At 48.2% G+C, this 16,816-nt stretch overlaps 1 protein-coding gene across 8 annotated transcripts; it reads right to left on the bottom strand.

The window, feature by feature from the left end:
* Positions 1-98: 98 nt before the first annotated feature.
* LOC144741572 (metal-response element-binding transcription factor 2-like) lies at positions 99-11,663 on the bottom strand. Of its 8 annotated transcripts, none has more exons than XM_078624079.1 (10): positions 11,192-11,663; positions 7,333-8,060; positions 7,072-7,153; positions 5,960-6,058; positions 5,040-5,140; positions 4,681-4,829; positions 3,386-3,481; positions 3,037-3,105; positions 1,829-1,952; positions 99-173 (listed from the first exon to the last, which is right to left on the bottom strand). In XM_078624079.1, the coding sequence occupies exons 2-10, from the start codon at positions 8,017-8,019 to the stop codon at positions 99-101; spliced, it is 1,482 nt and encodes a 493-aa protein (XP_078480205.1). In that variant the 5' UTR covers positions 8,020-8,060; positions 11,192-11,663. The 8 variants fall into 8 exon arrangements, with proteins under 8 accessions (XP_078480205.1, XP_078480206.1, XP_078480208.1 ...); XM_078624080.1 differs by having other exon boundaries at positions 7,333-8,056; XM_078624082.1 differs by having other exon boundaries at positions 11,260-11,663.
* Positions 11,664-16,816: the final 5,153 nt, after the last annotated feature.

The raw sequence follows: 16,816 nt of genomic DNA, 5'->3' as shown, positions 1-16,816 counted from the left end.
CATTCATATACTGACTCGCTCACACACCGACTGTCCCACAAACTCGTTCGCACGACCATGTGTGAGCGGCTGAATAGATGGGTAAGAAGAGGCATCTCTCACTTGCTCTTGTTGCTGATGAGCGCGTGCATCACACACTGGTAGCGCTTCTGCCGAGTCGTGTCGGCCATCTGCTGCAAACACAGCCGGGCAAACCGGCAGAATTTGCGTTTAGCAGGAGAAACAGGACACCAAAAAAACTAAACTATTTAAATTTTACAAGGTAAGGCTCAATGAGCTATATAGCTATTTTTCAGAAGCGACCTGGCCACAAATTATACTTCAACGAAGTGGCTTATTACGTGCATTTACAGCAGCCAAATACTCTAAACGCGCGTTGATTTCAAACGTGAAGGGAAAGACCGGAGGACCCGGAGAAAAATCTGCGGGATCACGGAGAGAGAGACACCCAAACTTTAAATATACGAGCGTAAGGTTCGGGATCGAACCCACGAGCTCCTGCATACCAGGCGACCTAGTTAACATCTCGTTACCGCAGCACCCAAAATAACCCAACCTGCTCTTTCCCTTCCTGGCTGTCCCCACAGATTTGATATGAAGGCTTTAATGCCCAATATCATTCTTGATACAGTAAAACCTTGGATTGCGAGTAACTTGGTCTGCGAGTGTTTTTCAAGACGAGCAAATTTTTAAAATATTAATTTGATAAACGAGCGAGGTCTTGCAATACAAGTAGTACGTGTATACGCTTTGTGTGCCGAGCGTCACGTGATCACAACTGATGTACGAGTGCTTTGGATTACAAACACGTTTGCGGAACGCATTATGCTCGCAATCCAAGGTTTTACGTATATCGTTTTTTATATTGCATTAAACTCAAGATTTATAACTATTGCAACGCAATACACAATCAATGTACATAAGGTGCATTGTGAATTGCACCTGTCAATCACAACCAATGAACTCTAATTATTAAACCTTCACCTGCATTATGGCTGTTCCTGGTTATATCACAGCACCTACCTAAGGACCTGGATCAGGAAGCTCTTTCACGTGAGGAGAGCTCAGCTTTTGTGAACACACTGATGATGCTGAATGTAATCTCCAGCGAAGTGTTGTTTTGTACACAATTGCCAAAAATGCTGCTTGGAATTGTCTACATTCCAGCAGTTTGCTGAAAAACCAAATAAATGTTCACATCAGTCCATGACGTGACAACTCAATTTAATTGGTCTTGTTACTGGTTGATGCAGCGTTGTAGTTAAAACATCGACATTATACCTACACGACTACCTAACCATAACATAAGCAATCAAAAACTTTATAGAACGAGACAATGGACAAATTAGATTCTTGAATCGTGACCACCCCAATCGTGACAGACAACCAAATTTCCATAAGTGTGAAAACTCCGCGAGACTAGTCCTGTATCTCTCCGTCAGGCAATAGATGCATGTCTGCATTGCGTTTTGTCCTTCAGCACGAGAAACGTTCCACCTGCACGCAGAAGGGTCGACGTTTTCATTGATTCTTGTAAAATAGTCTTACCAGGCTGTTGGGGCAAAGTCTGTTGGCGGATGTCTATGAAGGCTGGCACGGCGCACGAGGGGTTTGGTCTGGCCAGCGCCACGCCCTGCCATCTTTCTCTCGTCAGCGCCGATTATTATAAGTTGTACGAGTCGAGGAAGGAGAGGCCTAAGGTCAGTTCCGATAATCAACACTAATGTTAGCCATGGTCATGATTCAAACTTAGGTCACCGGCTTTTTCAGCGTAGTGCGCTCACCGCCACGATACTGCTCGATACCCATCGCACGCATGCACACATACCTCGCCGAGCTGCAGGCTGTCCCAGTTGTCATGCACGAACGGCATCACCTCCTTCTCAAAGTCAAAGTACTTCTTCTTGTGCACCACTGTAAGGTTGTACATGCACAGCTGCGTGATGTCCACCCTGCAAGCCAGCACACGCGGCCACGTCAGAGCAAAGGACACGGAGATCGGGGCTCAACAAACACCCCGACCCCAACACCACCACACCGCTCCATCCAACACCCACCCTCTCTTCTCTCGCCTCACTTCACTCTGGACCTCACTCACCAACCCCAAGAACCCAACCCTGCTCGCCAACTCTCACTCCCTGAGTTCACCTCCTCCCATACCCCGCACATGTGTGGACCTTCATTTCTCAACCTCACTCACTGACTACATCTCTCCGACTCTCACTCCCTCCATAGCTTTACTCTTCAACCTTCACTCTGACTTAATTTGGAGCTTTCGTGACTGCAGGAATTATTCTTTGGTTCTTTCGGTAAAGTCACGTATCAAGATAAAAGAATAAAATAAAATAGTAGCATACAACGTTTCGATTGCAACACAAGCAATCATCATCAGGTATAAATTAAATAGAAACACAAATCTAGTATACTTAGAAATGTAATGTAATACAACAGAGAGTCGGATAATATAACAGTCAACACCCTACCTGGTTGATTACGTTCTTCCTAAGAATGCTAAATTTGAGAGAGAGATCAATTTAGCATTCTTAGGAAGAACGTAATCAACCAGGTAGGGTGTTGACTGTTATGTTATCCGACTCTGTTGTATTACATTACATTTCTAAGTATACTAGATTTGTGTTTCTATTTAATTTATACCTGATGATGATTGCTTGTGTTGCAATAGAAACGTCGTATGCCAGTATTTAATTGTATTTATTATGTTATCTTGATACGTGACTTTACCGAAAGAACCAAAGAATAAGCCTCACTCTGACCTCACTCCCTTACCTTGTTCACCGACTCTCACTCCCTGAGTTCACCTCCTCCCATACCCCGCTCATGTGTGGACCTTCATTTCTCAACCTCACTCACGGACTATATCTCTCTGACTCTCACTCCCTCCATAGCGTTAATCTTCAACCCTCACTCTGACCTCACTCCCTTACCTTGTTCACCGACTCTCACTCCCTCCCTGACCTTACTCATCGAGCCTGCCTCTGGGCCAGCCTAGCCCCGTAGCAGGCTCGGAGCCCTCACCAGCGCAGGGGGAGCCGCTTGATATACTCTGGTCCTGCGTTGCACACGGAGCACACGAACAGGTAGAACCTGCGGGGGAGACGCGGAGTTCATTATCAAGAAGACCAAGGTGAAAGTGAGAGTAGCATGATTGAGCAAGGTAAGTGAGCAGGTACTGTAAGATGAACGACAGGGGCAAGGTGACGTGGGGTGAACTAGGTGTGGTGACCAAGATTGAACGCAGTGTGGCGAGTGAGTTCGGTGACTTAGGTGTCAAAGTGAGGTATAGTGACTGAGCTTGGCGAGCGGGGTGAGTGAGTAGGTGAGTGAGGTAGGCGAGTGAGCTAGGTGAGAGAGGTGAGGTGAGCACCGGTCTCCGAAGTGCATGGGTCGCTCCAGGCACTGCGTGCACGCCTCGTGGAACCACTGCCGACAGCTGCAGCACTGCAGCATCTTCAGGTACCACCTGGGAGACACCACCACCACTGTTACCAGCACGCTCACCACGGCCCCGTGCTTGATAGTAGAGGTCTCGCTCTCAATCAGCCGAGTGGCATCTTTTCATCAGCTTCACAACACTGTGGAAGTTGCCAGGCCTGTTGACCCATATAAAGCTTTGGGTTTTCTCGGTCAGTTATGTCCTTTTCTATACTTGCGAAACGTGGACCCCTCTAAAGGAACATCTGCGCCGGTTTTAAACATTCAGACTGGCTTGCCTATGATCCATCTTGGATTTAACAAGACTGGATTGTGTGATCTGGAGACCGTCTGAACTTTTCCTGTCGGCAAGGCTGCGTTGGTTGGGTTACGCAGGCTGCATGCCCAGCCACGGCATGCCAAAATAGCTTCTGTGTGGGCTGGATAAAGGGGCCTAAATGGGCGCAGCAAGGGCTACACAAGAGATTGGGTGATGTGGTCCAGGAGAATGTGAAGATGAGTGGACTTGCCAATAACTGGTACAAGAGGTGTCAAGATCGGCCTGTGGAGGAGGTTTTTGAAGGGCGCAACTGGGCAGTTGAAGCAAGTCATCTTCCGATAACAACCGAGGGCAGAGGAGTCATGCTAACAACGACAAGCGGAGCACCAGGCGAACACAAACACAAGTTTTCACAGTGGAGGCACAGGTGGTGCATCTGTCAGTCATCTCAGTTAACTCATGGCATCTGGGTCTGTTCTGTCAGCGAGCCTTTGACACTTCACGTGGCTTCCAAGTGCACATCGCCTGGCACAAGCGCTGTGGTGACATCACGGCTTCTTAGTAGCGAATGGCAGTTGTTTTTGTTGGAGTTTGTATGTTTTCTCCCTGTTCTGCATGGGATTCCTCTGAGTTTTTTTCGGTTCCTCCCATAGCTAAACACACAACACAGACTAACTGACATTGGTCAAAGATCACAATGCTGAAAAATCACCTGAAATGTATTCAATTGTGCTTACACATAGCAACATCACCCTGACTGAGAAACAGTGGCAGGACCCTCCTGCACGACTTTTTCCTGAGTAAATAAGCATCATGAGAATAATATTAACAGGTGGCTTGGTGATGTCACTGAGTGGTGAATGGAGGCCACTGCTGTTGTATCTACGTGTCATTCTGTGCATCTGTGTTTGTCTTTATATGTGTGTACGCGTGTCTCCCCGCGTGTGTCCACCATCCCGCCTACTCACTCTCCAGGCCCCCCGCAGTAGCAGTAAACCTGCTGCATGTTGGTGCGGTGCTGAGTATCCCACTCCAGCTCCTCTAGGCTGTACGGCCGTGTCAGCTTCACCGTCTGCAGCGCACGTGCCTGGGGACCCTTCTTCAACGCCCCGCCACGCTGGGGACCGCACACATATAATGTAAGTTGTATTTTTTATTTTGTAAGTAGCAGCGGTGTCGTTCATGCAAATCGCATCTCAAAACGCCGTAGGATTTGTAGTGGGGCAACAGATAAAGCATGAACTGGAGCCAACAAATTCCCAAGCTTTGTGGTCCCATGTTGGGATGTTTAGCCAACTCCATTAATGTGGCGAGGAATCCGGAGCACCTTGGTAGTGGTGACAAAGATGCACTGGCGGCACTGCCAGGAGGCCTCGCACGCGATGAGCTCTGAGTCGATGTTGGGGATGTGGCACCGCTGGTGGTATCCTGGGGGGGGCACGGAGTGTCGTTCAGGGAACGCACGCGAATCCACGGGGAGACCCCCCTCATCACCGGTTGTCTCATTATTACGATTAACTAAACAGTTGTCCGCAGGCACGCTGCTCCGGCATTCTGAGTTTCACCCAATAACACTGAGCCATAGCAATCCTAAAAGGTGCCTTAGTCAGACTCTGAACCACAGCAATTAAGAATGAAAACCGTCAATAGAGATTTAGTGGCTCTCTGTTGTATTTCACATAATTTGTAGTTGTCATGTCACAGCACTACTTATTATGAAATATAAATGGGCTTGTAAATAATTGTCAATTCAAATCAGTTCTTGCCCACGAAGGAATCATGTATGGAATTTTGCATGTAGGAATCAATAATTTAATGTTTATTCTAATTATGTTCATGTTTTATGAATGGAAGACAGAACAGGGCGGAACATACGAGATGGCTGGTCCAAGCAAAAAAATCTAATTTTAATATGAAAACTACGAGAGGGATATCTAGAGGGAGCTCTAGAGGGAGCTATGGAGCTCCATCTCGTGCAGCGCTTTGCAAACCGGCAAAGTTCCAGGTGTGCTGCCGGTATTTTCGGAATTATAGTAAAGAAGTTCATCGTTCGCAAGCTGGGACTGACGATCTAGTGGAGGCCTTTCTGCTTTCAGTGGCATGACCACGCACTTGTAGGGCTGTATGCGAGTCTCCTACTAAGCCAATGCCGCGGCACGCGCTGCATCGGCTGTGTGGGGTGTGTGGGGTAGTGAGACCGTAGGGGCACTGGTTGCGTGGCGGCGCGCATGAACGAGGCTCCCTTACCCTGCCCACACTTGTCGCAGATGACGATCTCGTTGGGAGAGTCGGAAGACCCCTCCTGGCATATGGTGCAGACCATCTCTCCACTCGGGGGGCTCCCCACTGCACGGAGCGCACACGCACGCACACACACATGCACGTGTTGATTTTGACGGCGCCAAGCCACATGTCAACAAGGATGGTCAGGTCACACAGACGGCCAATTTTTTGTCAATCCACTGCTGGATGAGGGGCTTCTCCACACAGTGCGGTACATGGGGGCTATCCGACAAAACTTTGCCACACTAGTCACTGTGGGTCGGTGGAGGTGGGGAGTACAGACGTGGGAAATATATTAAAATACATTGGATTTTTCTGCACTGCCCTCTGCTGCCCACAACTTAGCTCCACAACAGCTTTTAACTGTTTTATATCTAAATTGTATTGCAGCGCGAGGTCAGCCCAGTCTTGAAATGCCTGTTGCACAGCCTCAAATTAAATCACCCACGCACACACACTAGGAAGCTGTTGTAGTTGTAAGGGTGAGTATGGACTTGGAATCCAGAGATCGACGGATCGATTCCACCTCCAGGTGCGGCAGTTGAAACAATGGGGGCAGATTTATAAATCTCCCTCCTGCCACCTGTCTACCCAACAGCAGCATAAATGGGTTCACCATCAGGTGGCATAGTGTTAGTACCATATAGTGTTAATACTGTGCTAATCGTACCTCCGATTACCACGGTTGGCTACGTACAGTGCGGAAGAAGTTCAACATACATAGTCCACCCACCTCTCCCAAGATGTCTGATCAGGGTGGAAGAAGAGGAGACCAAATAACCTCTAAAAGTCGCTTTCGTGGAAGCCCTTCCATCAGCAGTGACTCGAGCAGAAAGCAATTGCAGGGCTGCATCTTTAAATTTTTAACCGAGTTTCGAGGGCAAATGTTCCACATGGTTCGTATGATCGTGTGTGCCAAATGGACCGTTCACTCCTGACATTCCACCGGAATCCGGTAGCAGCTCCTGATTTATGGTACCGTTTCCTCGACTGAGGACAGTGACGGGTTAAACGGTATCCGTTTGACAACCCACACACAGACCTACACACCCCAAACTCACACCTCCATAACTTACGTGCTTGGATGTCCTTCCACAGGACCCAGAACTCGGAGCGATCCTCAAACGTAATGTAGCAGCTCCCCTTCTTCCTGTCCACCTGCCCAGGGTGGCAGCACAAGACGCGAGGTCAGATTGTGCGGGCTGTGGAGGTGACGACCGCAGACACAGTAAGGGTGAGGTGATCACACGCATCATGGGTGGGGTGACTACACACACAACTCTCCGCTGTCATCCTGCAAGTGGCTCACAGAGAGCTGTACACGCTAGCGGTGCCACCTTCTTGATGGTGCCCAGGTAGAAGAGTCCGTCGGACCAGCGCGCCAAAACCTCGTGGCCCAGCGCATGCCGGCACACAGGGGCCCGAGTGGGCCCTCCCTTTCTGTCTGCGTCGGGCTCTGGCCTCTCGGGTGCCGCCCTCGCTCCTGCCGCTCGCTCCTCTCCCCCCACGCTCGCCAGAGTGGCCGCAGCAGCGCTCTCCCGCCACTCTACACCATCCGTCACTGTCTCATCTCCAGCATCGGCGCGGGGCCGCGAGTATCGCTCTGCGCCGCTCCTTGCATGCCGCTTGAGGGGACTCAGGTAGTCCTCTTCCTCCTCTTCTTCCTCCTCCTCCTCCTCTTCCTCCTCCTCCTCTTCGCTGTCCGACTCCGAGACCGCACGGGCAAAACGGGGCCGGCCTGGGTCCCGCTCGGGGGAGCCGGTGACCCGCCCCATGGGTAGCGAGCGCGCCGTCACAGGGAGGGGGCTTGCGTAGGGGCCCACCGGCGTCGCCCGCTCGTGCAAGCGCTGCCCAAAGCTGGGCAGGCCGAGGTCGGTGCTGCGATCGAGCCATGCGGAGCCCACGGTGCTGCTGTCGCCCAGGAGGTCGTCACGCGACCACGCATCCCCGTGGTCGCCAGCGACGAGGGCGCCGTTGTGGGGCCGCGGCGTGGAGGTGGCGCGCACGCCGGGGAAGCTCGCCATGTCACACGAGACGCCCGTCACCTCTCATCGTCCGCAGCTGCCTTCGCCAAGCACAAGAACCCACCACACATGGGATAACATGCAGAGGTTCACACAGGGTTCTTGAACACACCGTTGTACTGCCATCTTCTGGTGACACTGCCAATCAGTGGAGTTTGGAGTTTCAGAAGGGACTGTACTGTATCGTGATTCACTCCTGCATGAAGTACAACCTCACGCCACAGAAATACAATTCCACTGTATTGTATTCAAGTACAGTAAATTCATAAAAAAATATGTAAATGAACAAAAACATTGCAGTACTGCGCTGGCAGTGGCTCTTAGGCACAATTCAATTATGAGCACCACGTTAATCCATTATAGATCATTCACACTGCCTTATAACATAAACATTTACACAAAGCTGACGTTTCAGGCAATGGCAATTCTTCACAGTACTTAAGGAGTCGGCAAAAAAGAACGATCGACTTTTATAGCCGAAGCCTGCACTTTACACTGCCGAGCGCCGAACAAACTGGGAAAGAAAGGTTAAGGTTTACAAACCGAGATATCGAATTTTACCATCAAGAGCCATCCACCACCTCAACCATTGCCGCCGCAAATGTGCGTGTCTTGCATTCGCATCGCCTAGCGAGTGTTCTCGAAAATAAAACAACTCCACACTCTTGACTGGGAGGGCAATCGCCAGCAGCCCGCACACGGCGCGAGCGAGACACACACACACAACGAGAGCCGTTGGCATTTCCCGGTATGCGAGCGCCGCGGTTAACCACCACACGGCCGGTTCCGTCAAGTGGCGGGGGACGGCTGGAAACCGGCTCAAGTCCCGGCCTGCCGCTCCAAGTGCAGTCCAGCCAATAAATCAGCCTGCCTCTTCACCCAGCCAGAGCTCACACCAACCCACAACCGTGCCTTGGAAGTGTGGCGCCCGGCCCCACCAATAATAACCTTCTTCTTGGTTCTTTCGGTAAAGTCACGTAGAAGGGAAGTAATAAAATAATGAAAATAAAACATAATAAAATATTTTATTATGTTTTATTATTATTATTTAAAATAAAACATAATAAAATATTTTATTATATTTTATTTTTATTATTTTATTACTTCCCTTCTATTTTATTATTTAAAATAAAATAAAACATAATAAAATATTTTATGTTTTATTTTTATTATTTTATTACTTCCCTTCTACGTGACTTTACCGAAAGAACCAAGAAGATGAATCCCTGCAGTCACGAAAGCTTTAAATCGAAAAATAATAACCTTGCTCCTAACTCCATCACCAAGTCCCTGCTGATGGTGCCCGTGCACACACACAGTGCTATCTAGCTCGATGCTCTTAATTCGAGATGCAACCGGCTGCTTCACTCAAATGTTCTCATGGACCTCCACAATGCAGCCCATGCTCCTATCACTTTAATTCTAGATTTGAAGCTTTCGTGACTGCAAGGATTCATAGTCTCAGTTCTTTCGGTAAAGTCGCGTAGGTAAAAAATGAAATTAAAATTAATAAAAAATAAAATCACGACGTTTCGGAGGCAACACAAGTCTCCGTCATCAGGTGGGACCGTCACAGCCAGATTTGCTGCATCAAGTGATTTTTTTCATTATTAATTTTAATTTCATTTTTTACCTACGTGACTTTACCGAAAGAACTAAGAGTATGTATCCTATCACTTTCCCATTATCTCTATCCCTAATCCATGCCCCTATCATAATCCAATGCCTCTATCGCTACCCCATGCCCCTATCCCTAATCCATGTTATCACTAAGCCATAAATAACACCTATCCCTAACCCTCTGCCATGCCCCTATCATTGTGACTCAACCCCCACGCCTCTATACCCATAGATGTCCGCCCCATTTGTTCATGACCAAAACCACAGGTCACCACGGCCGCCTTATAAACAAGTGGACACGAACGCAGCCGTGATAATAACAGCTATTGCTGTTGTTTTTATTGCCAGGGCGTCGTCGTATTATCGCCGCTGTTTGACGAAGCGAGTTACAAGCCTTGCGGGTGGCACCGTTAGGAGTGGGATCCGATGTGGTTGGCGCAACATTCCTCACGACTCGGCTAGGATTTACCTCGCTGTTAGCGCACCATTCACATTTGTTCACCTCACGACGAACCTCGGGTTTTTTTAATCTTCTCAAGATTTCGCCTTAAATTTCACTGTCGAAGAGTTTTACCTCAGATTTCACAGTCAAGAATTTTGCATTAATATTTACCGCAGATTTCACTATCGAAGAGTTTTACGTCAGATTTCAGTCAAGAATTTCACATCAATATTCACCTCAAGATTTCACTGTCAAGAGTTTGACCTCAATATTTACCTCAAGATTTCACTGTCAAGAGTTTTCCCTAAATATTTACCGCATATTTCATTGTCGAAGAGTTTTACCTCAGATTTCAGTCAAGAATTTGACATCAATATTTACCGCATATTTCACTGTCAAGAGTTTGACCTCAATATTTACCTCAAGATTTCACTGTCAAGAGTTTGACCTCACTATTTCACTGTCAACAGCTTTACCGCAGATGTCACTGTCAAGAGTTTGACATCAATATTTACCGCATGTCACTGTCAAAGAGCTTTACCACTTTTTTACCTCAATGTTTACCTCAGGTTTGCCTCGGGATTTACTTCATGTTTTACATCAGATATCACCTCAAGATCACTGCCAGTACTATTAGTGTTTACTTTGACCATGATGTTAACATGGGCAAAGTTTTACCCGAGGATTTACCTCAGGATTTTGTTTACTTCAAATTTTACAAATGTCACCTCAGTAATCACCTAAATATGTAAAAAATTACCTCAGCATTTCCCTCGGGGTCGCGGAGTTTTACCATCAATTCTTTACCATCAGGATATGTTGACATGGGAAGGGTTTGACCTGAGCCTACTTCACCTGAGAATTTACCTCAGTATTCTTTTTAACCATTGCTTTTACCTCCGGTTTTATATTAGAGATTACCTTAAGAATCACCTCAGAAAATACCTCAAGATTTACCTCGGCATCACCGTCAGTGCTTTACCATCAGTTTTTTGGGGATTTCACCAGACTACTTCACCTGAGAATTTACCACAGGATGTATGTGTTCATTGCTTTACCTTTTTTTATATTTACCGCGTGATCACCGTCAATGCTTTACCACCAGTTTACCTCAGAGGGCTTCACCTGAGACGTCTTCACCTGAAGTTACAGCTCTCGTTTCACCTCAACATTTGTACCTCAGCTGTCGCTCTTGGTGAGGGATCTATCTCTCGCTCTCTCTCTCTGTCGCCCATGTGGATGTCACCGCCAGGGTTCTCCGTTTACCTCAGCGGTGATGATTCACCTCGCGATTTCAACAAAGTTGCTGCTGCCGAGCGAATAAAATGTACCTCTCGGTGTCACCGCCAGCACCACCATCCCCACCCCGAGCCGCCGCCTCGCAACGCGTGACAAGTGACTGACGAAAGGGCAAAGATGCCCGCGATGACAACTGACGATGCAGGAGGGAGGAACGACGATTAAACGACGATGAGGGGACGCGATTCCCTCTTCACGATGGACCCCGCGGCGCCATTTTCCCCGCGGGAATTTTTCGCGCGAAAACTTTCGCGGCGCGCGCGAGCAGCCCCCCACCCCGTCGCCCGCACCGTCCCCCCCCCCCATGACGTCACGGAAACGCGCGCGGAAACTCCGTAATGTGAGCAGCGCTACCCGCCCCCCCCCCCGGTAGCCATCTTAGGTGAGGGGAGGGGGAACGTCACCGCGGTTGCTGGGGGCGACTCGTCGGGGTGAGCGACGGGTCCGAGCGGGGCTCTCTGCTGCTGTCGTTGCTGCTGCTGCTGCCCCCTACCAAGATGGCTGGCATGGCCTCACGCGCACAGGAGTAGGGCGTGTCCACTCCGCCCACCCCCGCACTCACCCCCTAGCCCGAACAGACTGTTGGGGCAAGCGCATAGGGGCCGTCCATAAATGACGTCACGCACCTGGGGGGGGGGGGGGTCAGACATTTGTGACGATGTGTGACGAGGGGGGGGGGTGAGAAATGTGACGTCACATCAAAATGCGCAACTTTATCTAACTATAGACAACACGTTCTACTTAATTAAATAGACTTCTTGATAAATGTTTTCTCCTACGACATCAGAGTGCAGCGCCACATTAAATACGCACTACAATGACAATAGTTTAAAGCGATTTGAAGCATGTTTTATTTTCAAGGGGGGGGGGGGTCAAAAAGCGTCCAAAATTGCGTGACGTCATTTATGGACGGCCCCATACCTGTAAACCCATAATCAGTGCCCTACCTTATTACAGACCAATTCAGACCTTATTGGTCACCCTGTGGTAGTATAAATCTCAACGTTCATCCTACAACGTCCCATAACAAGGGAGAAATGTGACGTCACGTCAAAATGCGCTACTTTAAATAAATATAGAATTGTTCTAACAACACTAATTGTTATAACAACACTCCTACAACATCAGAGTGCAGCGCCACATTAAATACGCACTACAATGACAATATCTTCTTGGTTCTTTCGGTAAAGTCACGTAGAAGGAAAATATTAAAATAAAAAAAAATTAAACATAAGAGAATTATTTTATTATGTTTTATTTTTTATTATTTTATTATTTTCCTTCTACGTGACTTTAAAACATAATAAGATAATTATTTAATTATGTTTTATTTTTTATTATTTTATTACTTCCCTTTTACGTGACTTTACCGAAAGAACCAAGAAGATGAATCCCTGCAGTCACGAAAGCTTTACATCGAAATTTACAATGACAATAGTTTAAAGCGATTTGAAGCATGTTTTATATTTTTTTGGGGGGGGAAGGGGCAGAGCTTAGTGACGTCATATTTTAGGGGGGGGTCTGACTTTTTGTGACGCCGTGTGACGAAGGGGTGGGGGGGGGGTCAAAAATCGTTCAAAATCGCGTGACGTCATTTATGGACGGTCCCTAAACCGTATGGGTTGACACGGTATGCAAGTGCTGTTAGCGAGTAGTAACGTAACCTATGAAGGCCGGCACGGCACGCGAGGGGGTGGGTGGTCAAACACCACGCCCGACCGCCTTTGTCTCCCCAGTAGCAATTTGAGGCTGAGTCGACCTAGGGGAGGCCCAGGCATCGAACTCGGGCCGCGTCACAAAAAGTCAGACCCCCCCTCAAATATGACGTCACAAAGCTCTGCCCCCCCCAAAAAAAAATAACACATGCTTCAAATCGCTTTAAACTATTGTCATTGTAGTGCGTATTTAATGTGGCGCTGCACTCTGATGTCGGAGAAAACATTTATTATAACGTCTATTTAATTAAGTAGAACGTGTTGTCTATATTTATTTAAAGTTGCGCATTTTGATGTGACGTCACATTTCTCAACCCCCCCCCCTCCCCTCGTCACACATCGTCACAAATGTCTGACCCCCCCCTAGGTGCGTGACGTCATTTATGGACGGCCCCTAAGCGCAACGACACCACCGCTCCCCACACAATCACCACAACCAACCACCTCCTCACCCACTGCACCTCATCAACTCCTGACACCGCCTCAACATCATCCTCATCATCATCCTCCTCGCTCCACCTCTTCATTACACAACATCACTCTCACCTAGTCGTTTTTCTCATTCCAACTCTGCCCCATTACCCACCACCTTGTTATCTTTGCTCCACCTCATCGATCACTCCACCACCTCATGGTGGAGGCCACCACCTCCTCATCAACATCCTCGCTGACTTCATCACGACACCTCGTCACCCAGCCCACCCAGCCCACCTCACCCATCACCTCACCTCCTCATCAACCTCCTTGCTGATCTTCTTGGTTCTTTCGGTAAAGTCACGTAGAAGGGAAGTAATAAAATAATAAAAATAAAACATAATAAAATAATTATCACGACGTTTCTGCCACAACGCAAGCAGCCGTCTTCACCTGAGGACGGCTGCTTGCGTTGTGGCCGAAACGTCGTGAGAATTATTTTATAATGTTTTATTTTTATTATTTTATTATTTCCCTTCTACGTGATTTTACCTAAAGAACCAAGAAGATGAATCCCTGCAGTCACGAAAGCTTTCAATCGAAATCCTTGCTGACTTCATCACGACACCTCGTCACCCAGCCCACCCAGCCCACCTCACCCATCACCTCACCTCGTCATCAGCATCCTTGCTGACTTAATTAATCATCACCCAGCCCACCCAGCCCACCCAGCCCACCTCATCCATCACCTCACCTTGTCATCAACATCCTTGCTGACTTCATTAATCATCACCCAGCCCACCCAGCCCACCCAGCCCACCTCACCCATCACCTCACATCGTCATCAACATCCTTGCTGACTTCATTAATCATCACCCAGCCCACCCAGCCCACCCAGCCAACCTCACCCATCACCTCACCTCGTCATCAGCATCCTTGCTGACTTAATTAATCATCACCCAGCCCACCCAGCCCACCCAGCCCACCTCATCCATCACCTCACCTTGTCATCAACATCCTTGCTGACTTCATTAATCATCACCCAGCCCACCCAGCCCACCCAGCCCACCTCACCCATCACCTCACATCGTCATCAACATCCTTGCTGACTTCATTAATCATCACCCAGCCCACCCAGCCCACCCAGCCCCCCTCATCCATCACCTCACCTCGTCATCAACATCCTCGCTGACTTCCTCAATCATCACCCAGCCCACCCAGCCCACCCAGCCCACCCAGCCCACTTCATCCATCACCTCACCTCGTCATCAACATCCTCGCTGACTTCCTCAATCATCACCCAGCCCACCCAGCCCACCCAGCCCCCCTCATCCATCACCTCACCTCGTCATCAACATCCTCGCTGACTTCCTCAATCATCACCCAGCCCACCCAGCCCACCCAGCCCACCTCATCCATCACCTCACCTCGTCATCAACATCCTTGCTGACTTCATTAATCATCACCCAGCCCACCCAGCCCACCCAGCCCACCTCATCCATCACCCCACCTCGTCATCAACATCCTTGCTGACTTCATTAATCATCACCCAGCCCACCCAGCCCACCCAGCCCACCTCATCCATCACCCCACCTCGTCATCAACATCCTTGCTGACTTCCTCAATCATCACCCAGCCCACCCAGCCCACCCAGCCCACCTCATCCATCACCTCACCTCGTCATCAACATCCTCGCTGACTTCATTAATCATCACCCAGCCCACCCAGCCCACCCAGCCCACCTCATCCATCACCTCGTCATCAACATCTTCGCTGACTTCATTAATCATCACCCAGCCCACCCAGCCCACCCAGCCCACCTCATCCATCACCTCACATCGTCATCAACATCCTTGCTGACTTCATCAATCATCACCCAGCCCACCCAGCCCACCTCATCCATCACCTCACATCGTCATCAACATCCTTGCTGACTTCAATAATCATCACCCAGTCCACCTCATCCATCACCTCACCTCATCATCAACATCCTCGCTGACTTCATCAATCATCACCCAGCTCACCTTAAGGAATGGATGGCTACGTTCATGATAAAGGGTTTTTGAGTTAGATCGCGTTAAGTCTAAATGTCGTGTCGTAACCCTCCACCACCCGACACGGCCAGTCAGTACGGGATTTGTCACGTTGACAAAACGCCAAATGTCTTCTTGGTTCTTTCGGTAAAAGTCACGTAGAAGGGAAATAATAAAATAATAAAAATAAAACATAATAAAATACAATTCTCACGACGTTTCGGCCACAACGCAAGCAGCCGTCCTCAGGTGAAGAACAGGTCTGTTGGAAATACAGCGTCTGAAAGACAGACCTGTTCTTCACCTGAGGACGGCTGCTTGCGTTGTGGCCGAAACGTCGTGATAATTGTATGATGTTTTATTTTTATTATTTTATTACTTCCCTTCTACGTGACTTTACCGAAAGAACCAAGAAGATGAATCCCTGCAGTCACGAAAGCTTTAAATCGAAATTTTATGTTTCATTTTTATTATTTTATTATTTCCCTTCTACGTGACTTTACCGAAAGAACCAAGAAGATGAATCCCTGCAGTCACGAACGCTTTAAATCGAAATTTAAGCCAAAGATCTTTATCATGAATAATATTGGTCGCGAAAGCTTGCTACGTGTTAAACTGGAATGGCTACGATAGGGATGGAGGCAGGGCTGGATTCAGATTTTGTAAGGCTCCTGGGCTACAGATACTGTAAGGCCCCCCCCCGCCCCCCAGTAATATTTTCAAAAAGAAAAAAAGTTCATTATTATGTTTTATTTTTATTATTTTATTACTTCCCTTCTATGTGACTTTACCGAAAGAACCAAGAAGATGAATTCCTGCAGTCACGAAAGCTTTAAATCGAAATGTAAAGTTCAATAAAAATAAAAAACAATTTACAAGGCTAACAACAAATAAAATGCAGCATTCACAAACGAAATAACTGTTCACTTCATCTCTGGATGCCCTCCGGCTGGTGGAGCCCCCCATGAACTGCAGCTCCTAAAGCCCCCCACGCCTTGCTCCGGCTCTGGATGGGGGCGGCAAGTCTGATTGTTCATTCTATTGACACCGTGGGTGGAAAAATTAACCCGTAAAAACAAAATGTTTTTCACTATAAATCCTTTATATGCGTGTTCAATGGGCCACAACCCAGCCCACATTGGTCTTTGAAACGGGCGGCTAGAGTCCTCTCGTCCTCTGGCTTGAGATGGCTGCCACCTATGGGTCAGATGATTGCCTGCCACCATTAAGCAATTGGTAATTAAATATTTAAAAAAAATCCTAAAAGGTGTAAA

The sequence above is a fragment of the Lampetra planeri genome, unplaced genomic scaffold (assembly GCF_965212315.1).
Source record: "Lampetra planeri unplaced genomic scaffold, kcLamPlan1.2.h2 scaffold_603, whole genome shotgun sequence".
NCBI classification, from domain to species: Eukaryota; Metazoa; Chordata; class Hyperoartia; order Petromyzontiformes; family Petromyzontidae; genus Lampetra; species Lampetra planeri.
This window is presented reverse-complemented; position numbering and strand designations above follow the sequence as displayed.